The sequence below is a fragment of the Chaetodon trifascialis genome, chromosome 10 (genome assembly GCF_039877785.1).
Source record: "Chaetodon trifascialis isolate fChaTrf1 chromosome 10, fChaTrf1.hap1, whole genome shotgun sequence".
NCBI lineage: Eukaryota > Metazoa > Chordata > Actinopteri > Chaetodontiformes > Chaetodontidae > Chaetodon > Chaetodon trifascialis.
The window spans coordinates 8,246,397-8,266,435 of NC_092065.1; the positions used below are offsets into that span (position 1 = coordinate 8,246,397).

At 39.5% G+C, this 20,039-nt stretch overlaps 1 protein-coding gene across 1 annotated transcript; it reads left to right on the forward strand.

The window, feature by feature from the left end:
* The first annotated feature begins 280 nt into the window (after positions 1-280).
* Positions 281-18,527, forward strand: tasor2 (transcription activation suppressor family member 2). The gene is made up of 23 exons (XM_070973210.1): positions 281-1,059; positions 1,343-1,491; positions 1,806-1,901; positions 1,990-2,062; positions 3,859-3,950; positions 4,058-4,195; positions 4,470-4,609; positions 4,745-4,761; positions 5,303-5,396; positions 5,528-5,622; positions 5,760-5,866; positions 6,179-6,251; positions 6,349-6,420; positions 6,557-8,734; positions 9,104-9,854; positions 10,066-10,525; positions 11,702-15,280; positions 15,972-16,094; positions 16,180-16,333; positions 16,431-16,536; positions 17,160-17,341; positions 17,603-17,709; positions 18,040-18,527. Exons 1-22 carry the CDS (start codon positions 1,026-1,028, stop codon positions 17,698-17,700), a joined length of 8,811 nt encoding a protein of 2,936 aa, XP_070829311.1. The 5' UTR covers positions 281-1,025; the 3' UTR covers positions 17,701-17,709; positions 18,040-18,527.
* The last annotated feature ends 1,512 nt before the right edge of the window (positions 18,528-20,039 follow it).

The window sequence follows — 20,039 nt, forward strand, 5'->3', positions numbered from 1 at the left end:
GTACAGGATACAGAATACAAGAACAACTATGTATATGTACATTATGTAAAAATTATAAAAATCCTACTTCCCATAAAAAGAACTATTGCCAATATTCTCATGAGAAAGTATTGATATATGTGCTGGTATTCAAAGCAGCAGTTTCTATTCCCTGATTGTTTAGTTGAACTTCTGAAGGTCGTACCAGGTTTGTGGTTTGTTGACTCTAGTAACATACAGAATGATCAATTCAGCTTGCATCAGAAATACTGCTTCACTCACACAAATACTTCACCTCAAATATAGCCAGCAGAAGAAAAACTTGGACCGAAGGTTTGGTGCTGCTTCAGTGTGACAGCTGGCAAACTCTCAGCTGGATTTCATTAACAAATACACCAAACGCACTGATCCCAACTTCCCCTGCAGCCTATGGGCTTCCACTGCACTGTGTGGCGTTCATGACCTTCCAAAACCGACGAACTGCATCGCGGGATGGCGGGTAGATACACCGGTTTTACAGTACCAGTTTACCGACATCTAGCAATCATTAATGTGTCATTGGAGGCAGGAAAACGCACACAGGAGAGTTGAACGGCAGGCGAAAACGAGGCTCGTCGGAGCTTCAGCTACCGCCTCTCCACCGCCACAGTTTGGTGTACACTTTCAAGATGGATGCTTTCGCCTCGATAGGTTTCTGTTTCTTTTTCGCCGCGCACTCAACATGAGTCCATGCTGGCTGGGAGGAGACTGAACACCGTAGATAATTAAGCGGATTCTTCACCTGTGAAATAACAAAAGTGGATTTAGTGGATTTTTTGGTTTCTACGCGTTTGGACTGACGTTTTTTTTTTTTTTTTTTTTTTAACTTCCTGGTTGTCGCGTGAACATGTCTGTAGAAACGACGGCGAAAGCTCAAGTTTCTCTGAGAGGCTCGTTGGATTCAGGATACATGAGGCTTTATAACTCTGTCGTAATGTTTAAAACCAGAGACAACCGTGTTCAGCGAAGGGCGAAGGGAGAAGGACAGGTTTCCTAAGAGTTCAGCAATGGAAAGTGGAAATGGTGGTGCTTCGAGTAAAGGTGATGAGCTTTTTTCCCCCTTCTCGGTTAACTTTCACTTTTAGATGAGCAAGAAATGTCGATTCCTCCTTCACCCACGATACTAGAGGCGTAAACCCAAAGTTAATATGTGAGGAGACGGAAAAGGAGTCGTAGAAAGACTGTCCTCTCTCACGGTACAAACAGTCCCAGGCTTGCGAAATAACTCGGAAAACTTCCCCCCCCCCAGTTGAAGGCGAGTACGTATAACTTCACCATGTTGCTTACAGTTTGTACTCATGTTTGTATTTCTGTCCACTTTTAGGTGTTTTTATACCATTGTCAGCATCTTCTGACGCCTTTCACAGCAATGTTTTGGCTCCATTAAAAAGTGCGTACTTGTATGAGGAGTCAAAGCAGCTCTTCAGTTACGAGTCCGCTGCTTTAGTAAATAATCCTGCGCTGGAGAAAAAGGTCAGTCCTGGTCATGTTCCTCATGTGCCACCATTTAGATGTCATTAAACATTAAGACACACTAATGGTTGAACACAAATGTAATCAGTAGCTGCGCATGTTTCATGTCAGAGGTAAATATATTTGTAAAATATCCCCTTCTTTTGATTGCTGTACCTTTTCACTGGATTATTTAATATATTCCGTCTTTATTATATCAGAAAACCAGGACAAAGGTGAATGCCTGAAAGTAAAAACTGCCCTTTAATGCTATAAAAAAAACGTCTTGCGACTTTCAAGTTGATCTCTTCTTTTTCATTTGTCTTTTGCATCAGTATAAAGATTTCCGAGCGAAGAGAAGAGAGTTAGGATACTCAGAAGAGGAGCTGAAGGAGTCATACGGGTTTTTGCTGTTTGAAGACGTCATCAAGGTAAAGATTTGAAAGCCAGCACACCTGAGAAAATACTTTTCCAACAAACCCTCAGATCTTGCTGATAATGATCTTTATTTGATTAAAGGCTAATGCACTTGGAGAAACTGGTGTGCTCACTGGAAACAGCACATGCACAGCTCTGGGAGATCCCTCCAATGGTAAATTGTGTTGATTTCTTTTCCTGCGTCTCATACTGCTGCTACTCCAACCAGTGGTGAGATCACTGACATTTTACTCTGCGCAGCTCAACCTTGAACAAACAAGAGGTCATATTTCTATGCAGAAAACACCCACTTAAGAGTTGTACACCACAGTTGCTGAAACATAATTTGGATATACTTACTGGTTACTTGGTTTGAAAAAAGAAGAAGTAGAGAATTACATTAAGCTCATTAAAGTATCCACAATACTGTCCGTGCATGCAGTCTGTCCAAAATATATGGAGTCCAGGTCAAGCTAAGGAGCAGTCCGTGCTGAGTGTCCGGTGCTCCTCTGCGTTTGAAAGTGAAAGCAAGTTGAATGTACTAAGCTATACTCAACTCACTTTCACTTTCAAAATGGAATAATTTCTGCTGTGAAAAGGAAACTGTACGTTAGCGCAGTTCAGGATATGAAGTGTGTCAGAGGTCAAAAGGGGATGAATTTAGAGTTTGTCTGTTTCACTGTTCATTGCAACGTGGATCTCCTTTATCTTAAACATGTGCTCTTTTAATTTTCTGTTTTTCTTTATAGCTTTGGTTTGAAATGTTGCCTCTCAAGGGTTTTGTCAGTTATCCCTCGACCCACTCGAGGCTGTGATAAGTGGGAAAGTTATCAAGAATAAACAGCGGTCAAAGTCCTTTTTTTATGGAGCTGTTTTTCTGTGAACAGTACTATGAAACCACGATGGCATGGCTCATGAAAACAAGAGCTCCACTGTGTCACATGGAATTGAATATACCAGTGTTGCAGTGTTATCTGTATTTTGCTTCACATCTGTGCTTGTTGTTATCTTTTCCAGTTCCTGTGCAGATTGCAATAGTTTTCTGATATACCTAATACGTTGTACTTTCTTTTCTTTGATGGCACACTGGTGATATGGGAGTTTAAAGACCCATCTGACCTGCTAAACCAGTTATTGGCTGTTTCTCTTGCCTCAGATTTCCAACCTGTTGTTTTCAGTGACTGAGGGAATTTGAGAGTGTAAGACATTTTTTCAAAACTGGTTCAGATGTCACCTCACTCATATCCTTCAGCGAGCTGATGTTAGGGTCCTTTCAGTCAAGCAAACAAGATCACAAATCTCTTGTACTTTTAAGCCTAAAATGTAAAAATGAAACGTTTCCTCACCAGGATGTATCAGAAGAGGTGAAAGTAACTATTATGATCTAAGCATTTAGTGGCCATTACTCAAGTCACTTCTTTATTTTGAGTTGGCTCAAAGTGCTTTCCAGTCAAGGCAGTTAGAATCTGCCTCAGTACAGACATGCATGATTAAAGGAATGATGCATAAAAAGCAATAGTGCATAATATAATGCAGATAAGATGAGGCTAAAATGGACAAGAATCTTAAAATCACAATCAGAAAAGGGGAAGTTAGGAGAAACTGAATAGAACCAACAACAGATTAAAACGGTATGAGGATGTTTGAAAATAAAGGTGGAAACCACGAGGCACCTTTAGACTGAATTAAAAGCAAAAGGAGAAGATAAATGGAAAAAACTTATTGATATACGCATGTAACAGAATTGAATGTTGTCTCAAGTCTGCGAGGTGAAGTCATTCAGATAGTTAAACGTGTGTCCTTGACTCATCCGATGTCAAGGTGTGGCCTTGCTGCTGTAGGAGTGTCAGTTGTTTGGAATAAACTGCAAAGTCACAAATTTAAAATTGTGGTGTTATATGATCCTCAAATCTTAGTATGTATTTGTTTTTAACTTACTGCACATTTAGTGAGCTTTCTTTGTTTTCTCAGGTGTTTACATTTCAGTGTTCTCTGACTGTTTGGATCTAAATCGCTGGTATCATGAGAAATCTGGATATATCGCCATCATCAGGCTGACAAAGGTACTAAAAGATTCAGTCATTAAATATTTGAGTTATGTGGTCATTGTGTTTTCACAGAAAGAAAATATTTAATGAACAAAATCATTGTAATCTGTTGTTACCAACAGGGGCGGGTTAAAAAGGTTTCTGAGAACTACACCCAGAATTTCACTGCACCCACTGAGGGGTTTGACTGTCACGTGTCAGAAGAGTTACATTCAGTATCTGCCAAAACCAGCTCCTTTGTTGCCTTTGAGAGGGCCCAGGTAAGAGGAGGCATGTGACTGGTGATGAAAGCTTTTATATAGAGCTACGAATGCACAACAATGTTGGTGCACATATTTTACATTAACACAAAACAAACTATACTTAGTTCAGTGAAATGTTACCAGTATCATTTGTTTTAATGCCCAGATGTGGTGTTTGTGCTGTCCTTGTGAGCACAATATTGCTGAGCACCTTAATGCATGAGTACATGTTAAGAAGGAAAAATGGCAGGGACACCTGGCAGCTCACATGGCTCTTGTTTGGACCTTGCAGTATTACATGTATGAGCTGCTAGATGATGGAAGCAATGAGACTGCTCAATCTCCCAGTGCTGCCTGTCCTTTTGCCATTGTATCATTTACATATAAGGATACCAAAGGATGCCAAACACCTGTAACACCACATGAGAAAAGGTAATGAATCACTACTGCTACGCACGCTCTGACCTGGTTGTCATACTATTTACTTGACCGAATGCCATTTCATACAAATTGAGAATGTTATGATTATACATTGCGTTGATAACTTATTCGCTTTGTCTTTTTCAGTGAGGAGAAAAAACTGGGTAAGTAACTCCTTCACACATTCTCCTTCTGAATGAGGCTTCAGCTTCTTGGCTGTTAGCTCACTCACCACAAGAGCTGTCTGCATAACACTGTGTCAGAATGTGGTCTTGTGAAATCTCCTTGATGGGCACCCAAACTCCGCTGAAGAGCATTAACTTTATCCAAAAACATTTGTCCTCACAATTCGTCCAGTTTAGCATGTAGCTGTAATGACTCTTGGATTAGCCTTTGTTATCACTGCAAGTGCATCTCCAACAAACTAAGTTAATGCTGGTTTATCTTTTATTTCAACAACAGAAAATTGATGTTTGTCCATTTCTCTTGAGACAAGCCCCCCCCCAGAAAAAAAACTAATACTCAGCTGTGTACTACTGAAAGAATCTTACGTATATCCATTAAAATGAAAGGAGCATTTTATTTGTCAGTTATTTGTACGAGCATATGTAATTAACTGAAAATGGACTGCTTTGAATATGCACATTTTTTAAAATTTATTTATTTATTTATTTTTTTGCTGTTTTTTTTTTTTTCAACCCCCAGTTTACTTTCCGTGGAGAGGTCAGCTTCAAATAGGCACCCTTCTCTATGGTGTTGGCCTGAGGTCTACAGCAGGGGCCTCCATTCCTGCAGAACTGTAAGTTAAATGTGGACATAGAAAATACACACAGTATTATTAAATGACTACTAAAAGCTTAATTATTACTACTAATTTAAATTATATACTGGAACTTATTTGTTGTACTTTGTCTTATTTTTACATTTAAGGCCACCAGTGGTGAAAATTCATGGAGCCATTTCCATGTTAGAGCTGCGACAGCTGTTGCCAAGGGCTGTCTTTGAAACCTGCTTCTCTGGAGAAGGTGTGCTGTTAGGAAAAAAACATCAGCTTTATTACACAGAAGTTACATTTTCAAGTGATATTTCAACATAATTCCTTGATATACTGAATGTATCATTGATTAATTTGGTTGTTTGTTTGTTTTTTGCTGTCTTTCAGTCTTTCTGGATGGGTTTTACTGCAGTCTGTATGAGTTTGTTTCTACTGAGACGGAACAAACCAACTCACTGCCCCAGCTTCTGTGGGAGATCAAGGAGAAAGATGTTGTGAGTCCCTGTTAATTATCAACCTTTCAGAGACTGCTGATTTGTTCATTCCATTAAAATTTCAAAAATAATCAACCCATCACAATTTATCAGACCCCCACAATTTATCAGTGGCGTTAATTCAGGGTGGCAAACAGAAACATCTGGTCAATAGATCAGCCAATAGTTAACGCACTGGAAATTTCCTGTCCATCATGACAGTTGGGCTCCTTTTTGTATCAGTTTACAGTGCATGACAATATGTTGTTGAATTTCACTTTTTTCCAAATCTAAAAACTGTACCTGATGACAAACTTGCTAATTTTTGTACAGGCTCTCACTATTCCCCTGAATGATGGTGGTTTTCTTATCCTGTTGCACTCCTCCCATTTCCTCACATATGATGGTACGCTGTCAGTCTCACAACAGAACTTGCTGAATTTAATCTTCATTAACAACCATAATTCAACTTCATATCAGCTACATGTCTCTGTTTTTTCCAGATACTGGGTCCAGTGCAGCTGAGGTCCTGCAAGGCATGTTTGTGTTTTCAGATTCACGAGTTATACATGGAGGTAATTACACAATGTATTTAACAGTGGATATGTTAATTTAATGAATGGTCATTTGCCCTGCTCAGTGACTCTAATTTGTCCTTGTTTAGCATTAATGACATTTCTCTCTTACATGCTCTTTCTTGGTCAATCACAGATATAAAACTTGGACAGAGAAACCCTGCCATTTCATCTGAAATCCTGCGGGCGCTGCCAGTACTAAGTTACGCAGAGGGTGAAGTTGAGAAAACACCCGCTGACCCAAATGAAGAACTGTGTGAAGTATTTGTGCAGCATATGCAAAGTTATGCAGCACTGATAAATCCTGGCTTGGCATTGAGTCCCTCGAGGGATACCAGCATATTTCCAGATCAGTATGATGTTCCAGATGCTGACAAGCACCTCTACTTATTCCCAGAATGGACTGACAGGGCATGGCAGAACTTCAGGTCATACCTGAGCAAACCAGTCTCTTTTCAACTGCCAGTGTCAAAGGCTTCAGAAATCCTGGCTGCTGGGCAAGAGGAGCAAATAGAAGACCTTGATTATGGTGTCTACTTCTGTCTGTCATCTCCTGAGGATGCACCAGACAGTCATGCTGGTGTGGGATCAGAGGGCCAGTTAACAGGCCAGACAGCTGCTGAAAATGTTGAAGCAGCTATGGACCATTGTATAACAAGTGCTGAAGCACAGGTTGACTTCACAGCTGTGCCTCAAAACATTGCACCAGATGATTTGCGACCGGGAGATGTTACCAAAGACACTGAAAAATCTGAACTGACTGTGCTTATCAAAACTGATGACATAAGGACAAGAAATCTCCTGACTACCTGTACAGCTGATAACCTTCCTACAGAGATGATTGTCAGCATCACTTCGGCAGAGCGAACTGTCACTGATGGAAGTTTAAGTGTGATCAGTACTGAGTCTGCAACAAAGCATATTGACTTTAAACTTTCTGGTTTTTCAGCAGCCAGGTTACAAATGGCAGGACTGAACTCTATGAGTGATGAGACTGATGAAACCAAAAAGGTATTTAATTGCCCCGAGGTCACCAATCTCTCAAAAACAAAACATAGGAAACTACGCAGGGGACGTTCCAAAGGCCAGAAACATGCACCGAAAGTTTGCGTTGAGACTCCAGTACCAGTGGAAGACGATGACTTGAGTCTGCAGGAAGACCAGTCAAAGGATTCAACAGGCCACCCACAGTTGAGTAATCCTACAAATATTGATTGGAGGAAAGTGCGAAGGCGAAAGCGCAAATTTGGAACGCTATCATCAAAAAATAAAAAGATGAGATCTGCTACTGTTGGTGTACCAGTAATGGAAGAGAAAAAAGCAGATCCTGGACAGCAGAACTTTGAAGGCACCATTTTAATGGAAATTGAAGCTTGTCCTTTGAGAAAGAAGACGGAGCGCTGGGACTTAAAACCAGTTACCAGTGAATGTGGACGAATCTTGGTTCCTCATGGCTCTATAGATATTGCTGATCAGATTAAGAATTTAAAGGTTAAAGTGCCTTTGACAAAAGATGAACCGTGCCCTGAAAAGCTGTTGGTTGATGCCACTGTGAATGCTCATGACACAGTCGAAATGCAACAAGAGTCTAGCACTGCTCCAGAGACGACAGTAGATGAACCAGAGGTGACAACATCTGAGGGTGAAGGGAACCATCCTCAAAACGTTGTCAGTAATGTCAATCATGAACACATCATTTTGAGACCGTCAGATGGCAATGGTTCATTAACTTTGAATCCAGAGAGTACTGAGCATTCTTCAAAGGATGATAGCACAGACACTCCTCCCTTAAAAACTTTTCAAGAAAAACACATGGATACCCCCTCCCCAAGAAACTGTGCAACAAAGGGTGAATTTCTGTTGAATAAACTGAAATCAGTTCTTCTAATGGGTAATAGAAAAACAGGTACTCTTGGGTCTGAGAAAATGACTGCAGATACTGCCCACAACACTGAGCCTTGTCTCAAGAAGGCCAAAGTTGACTCAGACTTTGGGATGCTTAAGACTGATGATGCAGTTAACTTTCTCCAGGACACTAGTTTGGGTGTCAAGGAAGTTTCTAATATGCTTTCAGTTGACCCTCTTTTTGCACATGCCCTAGGTCTGACTCCTAAAGAGACAGGAGATAAGATACAGAAATCTGAGATTCAGGACACCCAACAAAGGAAAGACTCATCGGGGACAGAAGAACAAAACAGTTTAGACAAACAACCTCAAATCACACGAAGGCCTCTATCGATTTTTCCAAGAAGGGGTAGGATTAAAACACTCAAAAAACATCAAGGCATCTCGGCAGAATATGTTAAAAGGAACTGTAAGTCATTTTTCAAATATCTATTTCGAATTCTTCTTTTTGTGTATAATGTGTAAAATCTCTTTAATATTGTGCTTGACATTGAGACTGACTAACCCTTTTCTTGGCTCTGTCACTTCTGCAAGTGTCCTCAGCATGCTATCACTGCACTTCGCTCAGTAATTGCTAGTTCATAGTTTGCTTTTGCTCTCCTCCTATTTGTGCTGCATTTTGCCAGTCCTATGCTTCTACACCCAAACACTGGTGCAGTTTCCATGTTGGTGACAAGTTCCTATTAGCAATAAATTGCTGTATTTCAAATGCTTTGAATGTGCTACTTTTCTATTTTCATGCAGTTTCTCTTTTTTCTTCTCTGTTTTGTCTTTACAGGGTGGTTGCATTTTCAAACCCCGGCTTGTTTGGCCAGTGAAAAACTCAATTACAAAGAGTGTACTAGGGATAAATCTGTCAGGAAGACTGTTAAGGAAAAAAGTAACAGTGCTTGCTCATCTACAGATGCTTTGAACTTACTTGCTGACTTGGCACTCAGTGCCAGTAATGACCAGGTTCTACCACAACCAGGCCCAGCACCTCAGAGAAAACCCGAGACAAGTTTGAAGAATTGTGACATTACAAAAGATGTTACCACGGTTGAACAAGAGTCAGTTCTTCATGCACTTCTAAGACAACCTACTACTAGACCCATTCAGCCTCTTGAGTCTCCTTCACCAAGTCATCTTGTGGGAGGCAGTGAATTGGTTGGTTTGATCGCTAAAGAACATGCTTACTCATTTCACCCGTCTTCCTCTCTACTGTTGGATTTGTCAGGTACACCTTTCCAGGTACCCCCTTTAAGTGGTTCTACCAGACTGCTGCACCATCACCAGACAATGTCTGGTAGAACTAAAACACCACACCCCTCTGTCATTCAGGAAGACAGAAGGGAACAGAACCACAGGACTCCGGAGTACCTGAAAAAACGCATGGTGTGCAGTCGAAAGTTCAGGCACTCCCGTACCTTTGTTAACAAGGATGGATCTGTCCAAGTCACAAAGCAATGCAAAGGAAACTATGACTTTAACTTAGACAGCAAGTTTACGAGTGACTCGAAGGATAGAGCGATCATCCGAGCCTTACATGGGTATGTACTTTTTCTTTAATCTGTCCGTTTGAGAGGAATAGATTCACCATTAAGAGTTAAAAATGTATCTTTTCTTGTTATTTCCTTGCTGTACTTGTTTGTATATGGTTGAGAAATGGGCAGTATGTGATGAAGCTGACTTTAAGTTTGGATAATGATCATAAATTATTCAACTGAAAGCAATTTTTTGTACATTTCATATCGTTGATAGCCCATGGAATTTCTCCATTCAAGACACCAGTGAAGAGGTGCAGCTCATTGTCCACATGTGGATAGGTCTGTTCTACAGCCGCTCAACAGCCCGGTTCTTCCATGTTGACTCAGACTGTACATACCCAAGTCCAGAAGAAAGTGATTCTTTGGAAATGTCCACTGGCGTGATACCAGCCCCAGCTCAGTCTGAGCTCAAGGCCAATTCATCTGCTCCTTGCCTGAATGTAACAGATACTTCAGACAAAGCTTTGGACCTCAGCAAAAAGGATAACTTTGTCTTGGATCAAGGATCTGTGATTTTAGACTTGTCACAAAGAAACTCCAATGCTGAGATTGTCACTTCAGGTTCGCAAGTCAACAGAGAAGAGACATCTGTGTCGGGTGAACAGAAAGATACTAGTGACACATTGAAGACACTCAAGTCATCGGTGGAACTACAGACAGCAAGCACATTTCAGGTTTGGGACTAATATGATTACACTAAAGACAAACTTTTGTATTTAATGTGTTGTCATGATTTTGAGATGGTCTGTTTAATATAGAAAAATGTAAGGGCTCTTGCACTTGTGATATAGGAGTAGGCATATAGTCAATAATTAAGAGAGTAGTTATAAAGAGGTGTGGATGGTAAAGGGATAATTTTTGTAGGGACAGTCTGTCTTCTGGACGAATGTTACGGTATCTAAATGGGAGTCACACTGTGCAAATCCCTTTAGCCCGAGCACCCTGGATGATCAAAGTCCATCTTCTTGCCAGGAGCACAAAAATGAGACAAACTACATATGGTATAGTTGGTGCCTCATCTCTGTGTCCACCAGAAGTGACATTACATACTAATTGCAAATTTCAGTGTCTTGTCTTGAGTGAGGCACCTTTGCCTGCTGCCTCACTCCTGTACCTGACCCTTTTTTTGTTTCCTTGTTGGTGGTTACCCCAGAACAGAAGAGGCCACAACTTCATTATTTGGGCTCAGCTGCTCGGCGATCCTGTGTAGTCTCCATTCCAAGGCCTCCTGAAGATGTTGTACTGATGTTTGTGTACTTATTTCCTAGAGCCAAGTGTAGTGTCTTATGTTCATACTGGTCCTGTGCTCGGATAATGTGCACAATATCCAGGTGGACTTCCCATACCACACTGTTGATGTGTAGTATACTGGGATTTGTATGGCATGTGTACTTGAGATTTTTTTGGCTGCCCGCAACACTGAGCCTTGTCTCAAGAAGGCCAAAGTTGACTCAGACTTTGGGATGCTAAAGACTGATGATGCAGTTAACTTTCTCCAGGACACTAGTTTGGGTGTCAAGGAAGTTTCTAATATGCTTTCAGTTGACCCTCTTTTCCTTTAGCCATAAAACACACCTGCATGTCAGCCAGCAACAATCTGACCTCTTTATACTTTTGTTAATGTTGACCCTCATTTCTGGTTAGAATTCAAGCTAACATGGCTAGCTTCCTTTTTTAATCGTGATATACTGTATTCATTGTTTGAGTTGCAGATGCATCATGACAATCATAGCAAAATTTTCAAAACATTGAAAAACAAAATTACCAGAACAAGCATGTTTTCACTGAATGAAAGAGTTTTTTTTTAAATTATGTATTTCTAATATTCAGTTTCCTCTTTCTTTTTACAGTGTTACACAAATGGTGTAGACTGCACAGAAATTGTCAGGGAGGTGAATGATATCAGAAGCACCTATGAAAGTAAAAGGACTTGTACCCCTTTGGAAAAAGCTGGCCCCCCGGAGCACACAGATGTGCCATCTTTTAAAGATTTAATTTCTGTTCAGGAAGAAGTGCAAAGTGTCTCCGTTCAGCTGGAAAGTCCTCAGACTGCTTCAGGAATGTGCCATGTGTCACATGAATGCAACAATGAAAAGACTGATATTAAAGATGGTGTTGACCATTCAGAGGCTACGGAGATTAAACTAATGCAAAAACAGGGAAGGGATTCCTCCAAAGAGGTAGACTCCAACAAAAAAGCAGCAAATGTGGTTCATACAATTGAGCATGATGAAAGTGAATCTCAAAATGGGGAAGACTGGAAATTGAAAGAAAAGCAGTACAGAGAAGGCCATATGGACTTTTCTCCAAAAGATTTTCATACAGATGATAATTCAACAAACGAAGAATCTCATATAGTCTACAATGGAAATCTAGTGGACAATGTGACACAGGTATCTAGGGAGGAACCTGAAGCTGTCTCACCAGTCATGGCTGAAAATGTTAATGACAATATGGATTGTTGTGTAGTATGTGATGATAAAGTGATCAAAGATGATCATTTTGGAAAAGAAGATGGACGAGATGAGACAGACTGTTACATTTCACATGTGGAAGCTGACAGTGATTTGAATGATCAACCATTACCTATTTTGTGTGATGACCCAGACTCTGTAACGAGGGATTCCAACGCAGAGTGTAATGGCCAAGCACCGTTGGATGAGCAGGCATCTCAAGCAAATAAAGATGCCTGCCATGATCTGCAGTTGGGACAGCTGTCTGCTAATGGCTGTGTGTTGACAGATGAGCATTCCATTTCAGAGACAGTTCCTCACGCATCATCCGAAATGGAGCATGTTCATGATGAACCTGCAGTTGAGGGAAATTCAGAAAATTCTATTTTAGGGGCAGATTTGTCCAATCAACCATTTCTTACATATGATGGCCCAGACTCCATACAGAAGGATTGCATCACCGAGTGTGATCTCCAAGCACCATTGGATGAGCAACCACATCAAGCAGACAACAAAGAAGATGCCTGCTGTGATCTGCAGTTGAGAGATGTGGGTGCCAATGGCAGCGGAGTGACAGATGATCGTGCCTTTTCAGAAACAGCTACTCACCTTTCATTGGAAATGGATCCTACTTATAATGAACCTGTCATTGAGGAAAATTCAGAAAATTATATTTGTTTGGCAGATAAGGCACATTATCAGAAGGCAGCATTAGATGTGTCTATTCCCCAGACAAATGACAGTGTTGAAACAGGAAGCCAAAACAAAGTAATGTCAAACTTAAACTTAAGAAGTGATGAACATGAAGACCAGGATACCAGATCAATTGAGGGAGAGCAAAATGTTGATGTCACATCTCAAAAAGAGCTTTTTTATCATCAGTCTCATTCACCTCTGTTTGAGACTGTAACAAGGTGTGAATCTGAGATGACATTGACAAAAGGAGCTGATATCAAAAGTGATGAAACAAACAGAGGATTGGAAAAAATCCATCATCCGGTCATAATTCCATTTATTGGACTAGAACCCTCAGGAGAAGCACGTGACTCACATTCACAAGCCAAGGTTGAAGAAGTTCAGGGCCAAAAAGAAATATTTAGCAGTGAAACTACCTACCCTGAAATTGTCCTACCCTCAGAGGTATGTAGTACATCTCATGTGTACAATAAAAAGGCAGAACTGTGTGCTGGCACATTGTCACTATCACTATTTGATGTGAATGAAACTGAACAGCCAGAGATCTCAGGAAGTGAGTCTGACGACCGGAGCCCTACTCCAACTATGGATGAGGAACCATATCAGTATGTAACTTGTTCTGACCCTGTTAGTAGTACTAGTAGCTCTACCTTTAAGGATAGTGAACCCTTCAAAAACATGACTAAGACATGTCTTAGCAGAGGCTCAGTACTTACAAAGGATGAGATGCCTCTTGAAAGGAAACACAAGCCTTCTGTTGACAGTGATCCTGACCCACATCATGGTCTTCATCCTGATCTTGAACTAAAAACTAAAAAAGTTCTGCAAAGTATAGACAAGTTTCTCTCCAAATCAAGTCAAAATGGCACATCCAGCCAGATGAAAACGGCTGATACGAAACACTTTCTTGATCAGACAGATAAACTACAGGAAACGTCCATAGGGCAAGACTGTCATCTCCACAGCTTATTTGCCTCCACTGAGTGTTTGCAAATCATTGAATCAAATATTGACCAAGATAAACATAAATCAGCTAAGAATGATGAAATTCTCACAGATTGCATCTCTAAAGACAGAGTAATTGAAGACTCTGTACTGTCACATTTGTCTAAAAATAAACAGACTACATCCCCTGTAATCACATACAACAAACCAGCTTCCATGCTCTTGGAGAAAAAGACAGGAAGCCTCAAGGGAATTTTTGGAGGACTAAGTTACGATAAGCAAGAGGCCAGTGAACTTTCTCCGAAGAGCACTTGGTTATCAGGTGTTAGTGACAGTATGTGTAACTCATCTAAGGCTAAATTTGCATGTCAAGATTCCTTATACCAATCCAAAGAAACAGACGTTTCAGAGTCCAACAAGATTCCTCCATCTCTTCCAATACAGTCTTTTGAATCTATAAAAAACGAAGTTGATGGAAGCCATAGTTTGTTGACAAATAGTTTAGTTGAGAACATTGGGCAAACAACAAAAGAGATCGTTGAGATGGATCAGACAGACTGCTCAAATGCATCAACTTCCATTGGGGATTACAAAGATGATAGCATGATAGATGACAGACCTTTCCTGGAACCTCAAAGCTCACTCACATGTACAGTCTATAACATTAGTCAGAGGAGATCTGAGTCTTTTCTGGAGCAGCTTTCTAAGAGGTGCCTACAAGATGACCTCACTCAGGCATCCATGGAACAGGAGTGCCTTATCTTCTCAGAACAAATGAAACAGCTTTTAAAGAGGAGTAAGAGAGGACCTATCCACCAACTGGACACACATGACAAATTGAATTTGTCTTGCTCCAGTCCTGTGACTATACACTTTTCCAGTCTCAAGGAACAGGACGATTCAGTGGATCACTTGGACATGCTGTCCTTTGTTGGACAGAAAATCAAAGTCGACATGTTTGACAGGAAAGACTTGTCAGACACCACAGGGGAAGAAAGTTCTTTGCATCTTCAGAAGTTACCTCAACGAAACCCATTGGAACATGCTGGAGTTTCTAGTGTGACTGCTGAATGTGCCAGGCTGTACACTGCAATGATGAATGACGTTTGTGTTGTCAAAAAGGTCCCATCTAGACCCAAGCACTCAAGAATGGAGTTACTCAGTTACTCAAGTTATTCAAAGACTGCACCAAGTAACCATTTTGACTTCTGTGATCAAATGACGAGAGAGATAGATGAGAGTAATCTGAATTCCACTGTGAAGAAATCCTGTAAAACCAAGTACAGATTCTACATACTAGTGACGTCAGATGATACCTTCTTTGAGGAAACCAAGGTAAGATGAGTTTTCATTAAACTTCCAATGCAGTATTTCTATCGACTATTATCTATTCCACCAAATATTTCTTTTTCTTACAATACAACAGTCATCACCTGTACAAAATATCCAAGTACAAATTTCCTCCTGAATGAGGTTGTGGTCTGCTTGGAATCACAGAAGGTTTTCACAGCAGAAAAAAAATGATCAAATGTCTGAAATCCATGTCAAACTTTAACCAAAATATGGTTAAATACCGTTTTTCCTTAAATAATGACCACGGGACTTCACTTTCCTCAACTGCAGAAAGTAACAGGCCTTTATTTGAAGTAGGCTTGTATTAGAGGCAGGCCTTTATTTCTAATTTCCTCTGTTTGATAAGTAGAACTGATCATGTTTTAGTATGAAGCCTCATTTTGATTTGCTCCTGTTTGTTCTGTAGAAGTTATTGCTTTATATATATTACTATTGGGATCACTATATTATGTAAATACAGTAGTAATTTTGCCACGGGGCATGTCTACCACCACTGGATGTAAAGCTCTAATCGAAAGAACGCTGAATTCAGAGATACCATAGAGCCCGTTAAGAACTCAAAATAGATGAAAGTCAAGAAAGTAATTCACTTTATAATGTCAAAGCGGTGTAAGACTTGCTAATAGAAAATGGCTTTTGAAGTTTGTTTAATTTCTCCTCGATTTCTCAAAAGGCTCAGTTGGAGGCAGAGGGCCATACTGCTGTACAGCCATCTGAGTTCTTCCTTAATGAGGATAGTTCTTCATCTCTATTCATCATCCTCAGGAATGAAGACATTGCACAGCACATCTGTGAGGTAATTGTTCAGCTGATGAAAAATCATGACAGGATTTTTGCAGTAGATCATCATGAATTAATGAATCTGTTCTCTCTCATCTCAGGTCCCACATTTGCTTGACCTGAAGCAGTCAGCAGGTGTCCAGTTTGCTGGAATTGATGAACCAGATGATATTGTGAATCTCACCCATCAGGAGCTCTTCATGAGGGGTGGTTTTGTAATGGTCGACAGAGCAGCACAGGAGTCCCTCAGCCTTTGTACGTTAACTGAATACCTATGTTTGTTGTTTGAGGTCTTGTCATGTAAGCATCTTTTAAGATTAACTCATGATTTCAACTTTGTACGAATTTGAAGGCAATATGAAAGAAATGTCCAAAATCTTGCAAGAACTAAGCAGAAAGGGGAAGTGGAAATGGATGTTACACTACAGAGACATACGTCGGCTTAAAGAAAATGCGAGGTAACCTTTTGTGATTCTTTTTTTTTTTTTTTCTTACAACTTTTCCACAGCTAAAACACATTACGTAACATGAGATGAAAATAAAGAACAGCACAACAGAACAAATCTGGGCACATACAGGGCAATAATACAAGCAAAATAATGAACTAGTAAACAGAGAGAAAAAGTGGCATCAAGTATGAATTCAAAAATCGCAAAAATACAATGTGAATGGGATGGCACATTTTCATAAGTGTAGAATATTTTCTATACATTAAAAATGAGACTAGATGTGCCTTAGTAAGCACAGCTGGGTAACCACTCACTACTTTTAATTACTTGTTTTCAAAAAGGAGAAACAAAGAACATTCCCACATCAAATAAAGAAAAGTAGATGCTTCATTTTTAAACCCCCAGCAGTGATTATTATCCACAAGCCCACTGCAGCTAACTGATCTCATGGCATCAGCCACTATGTTTTTCCGTATATTCTGTATTTGCATTCAGATCCCTTTCCCAAGTTTCAGTTACCATCAGTGTGTGCCATAATTTCATGAAAGATTGATGCTAATTGTGCACTTCGGAAAAGCATTTCTGTTAAAGTATTGCCTGTCTGAATGTGATATTTCTCCTTCCTTATCCAGGTTGAGTGAAGATGCAAAAGAGAAGAGAAACTTCTTTAACTGGTGCCAAGAAGTTGGAATATTGGACGTCTTGCCTTACCACAAGTGTGACCTCATGTCAAGAGATCAGCCTGACTATCTCACATGTTTGGTGCATTTACAGGTCCAGAATATATCAGCCCGCTACCATATTTTTATAACTGGTGAGACACAGCTGCACAAATACATAAATTATTTTTGAAGATGTTGTTTGCAAGATTTTAGAAAAATCTCTAATATATAATTATTATGATTAAATGAATTAACAGCAGTTGCTTTTAGTGCTTCAGTGGCTCAAAACCAACAATGGTAACTGGATAAATTCCTGTACTGCTTGAGTTTCTGCATGTTGTCTGAGTTGACCTGTAAAAGTTTTAGTTATTGTACAATGTAACAGGAATGACATGTTTTTCTTATTTGTACAGATACAACAGCAGACGAGGCATTTGGAAAGAAAGGAATTTTGACAATGACTTTGAACTCTTTCCTGACGTCTTCTCCAAGCAAAACATTTTCAGTCTGACCTGAAAAAGTAAAAAGGACAAACTTAAGTTGTGCTTAATAAAGTACACAACCATCAAAAGAGAGCACAAAACCAGCAGTTTACCAGTAATGGTGATTTCAGATGTACAACATTGTTCTTTTTCTTCACTGCATCCAGCAATAATTACTGATGTACATATGATTTATTTGTCCATTTGACGGTTATGTTGTTTGTACTGTTACTGCTACATGTCAAGCCAAGTTATTTTATTTATCTTATCTTATTGTACAGCACTGTGGTCAACCAATTTTTTTTTTCTAATGTGTTTTATAATGATAATAATTATAATAAAAGTTATTTGTATGTCATTTTTAATAGAACAAATGCTGCTCAAAGTGCTTTACAACAAAGAAATGACATGCAACAAGTGCTTCACATAAAAAAGACAATGAACATAAAAACGGGTATAAAATAATTTTACATATGATGGAGAACTAAACCCACTTGATAATCATAAAAATAATGATGCAAATTCAATAAAGACAATGCATACTATAAGATGGAAAATAAAACTCACTGAAGAAAAAACTAAAGTTAAAAATGCAGGACAAAGAATGAACGAAATAAAATGGGAATTTTTAAAGAAGTGCATTAGTGTGATGCAAAGCGCAGATGTTTCAGGCCTTTATCAGGAAAGCTAAGACTAAATTTAAACATGGGACTGCTTGAAGGCAGATAGCGAACAAGGGATTTAGCAGTTATTATAATGTAATATAAGTCCAGGATGCTGATGAATGGCATCGCTTACATGTTGGGTAAGTTCAAAGTTGTAATTCTAGTTTAATGATCACTTGTTTGTGGTCAAAAGGCTGTTCAAGGATTTTTTTTTTTCTTTTTGTCGGTACAAATTTATTATACTTTATCCAAGCCTTGCAACAAAGCTACATCAGGCTGCTTTCAAGTGGTGTGCATTAGTATTATGTACATATTTAAGTTAACTAATGTGCATTGGTTGCTGACAGTGATTCGTGTGTAACTCAAGTGTTGAATTGTTTTAGCCCAACAATTTAAACAGTTATCAGTAACTGCTAAACATGCATTTTTTATGACATTTACTGTACAGTGCAATGACTGAGAATAAAAAGGTTTATGACATTGTTTTGCTTAAAAAAATCATCCACACTGCTTGAAGGATCTGCACTTTGATTGTGACTGATTGCATGAAACTGTGTTTGCAGACACAAACCATCCTTATAGCAGTAAGACCAGTAGGCAGTTTGAGGGGGGATGCCACCCGCCACCAATACATCCCCCTTGTTAACCTGCCATCCACTCGGAGCAGAGAGAGTGCAGGACAGAGAGGCTGTTTAGGTCAATACTCGACTCAGTGGTTCTTTGTCTGACTTGAGGTTTGTTTAAGTTAGAGTCGACATGCATACATCTGTAATATCTCCTTAACTGTACTCTCTAAACACTCACTTGTAAACTGTGCTGTATTGTAGCCTGTATACCTTATAGAGTGGTGTCACATTTATGATTGAAGTGGCAACGTGTAGTTGTGATGTATATCCAGTTGAATATCAACATGTAAAATGACACATTAAAATAAGCAGTTTAAGTTAACTTCATGTAACCAGGAGAGGGCCTCACTGAGAATAAAAGTGCCTAACAGGAGAGTCCTGGATGAGAAAGAAGCACCACAGTAGATGCACAGGTTACAAAACCTTAAAAATCAGACTTATAATGAATTAGATGCATTTTGAAGAGAAGATGTGATCAGAAGGATAAAGTCATATTGATAAAATAACAGCAGTGAATACAAAAACAGATATGCAGAGGTTTCAAATTCTTGAAAATGCATTCATAAAATGGATCACCATTTATCCTTATCCATTGCAACCAAGTAAAAGAGACTCAGCACAACGTAGCCAAGATATAATGAGTTGTATCTCTTGAATTTAATATTTGTAAGTCTAGGTCTTATGCATATATGTGAATTTGTTCATAAAAAGGGCATGAAATTATTTGGTAGAGCCCCCTCTCAGTTGTGTTTTGTAAATAAAAGGTCATGTTTGACCAACAGTTGCTGGAATGAGTGGAAATAAGAGAACAGATGGGGTGCAACCCTAAAAAACAAATCTGATGAGTGTCGATGTGAAAACTGTACTAGTATTTTGTTTGCGCCTTACTTTGCTGCTCGTTTCTATTTGCTATACTCCATCCAGATCTCGCGAGTCTATGTCGGTGAGCATGACAGATCTCGCGAGAATGTGCTGTTGAGACAGACAGATGTCGAACAAAGTTAATTTTCTCCTTCCCGGTCTAAAAATTACTATTTGGTGTCAAAAAGTTGGAAGGATATGTGGCTTATGTGGCCA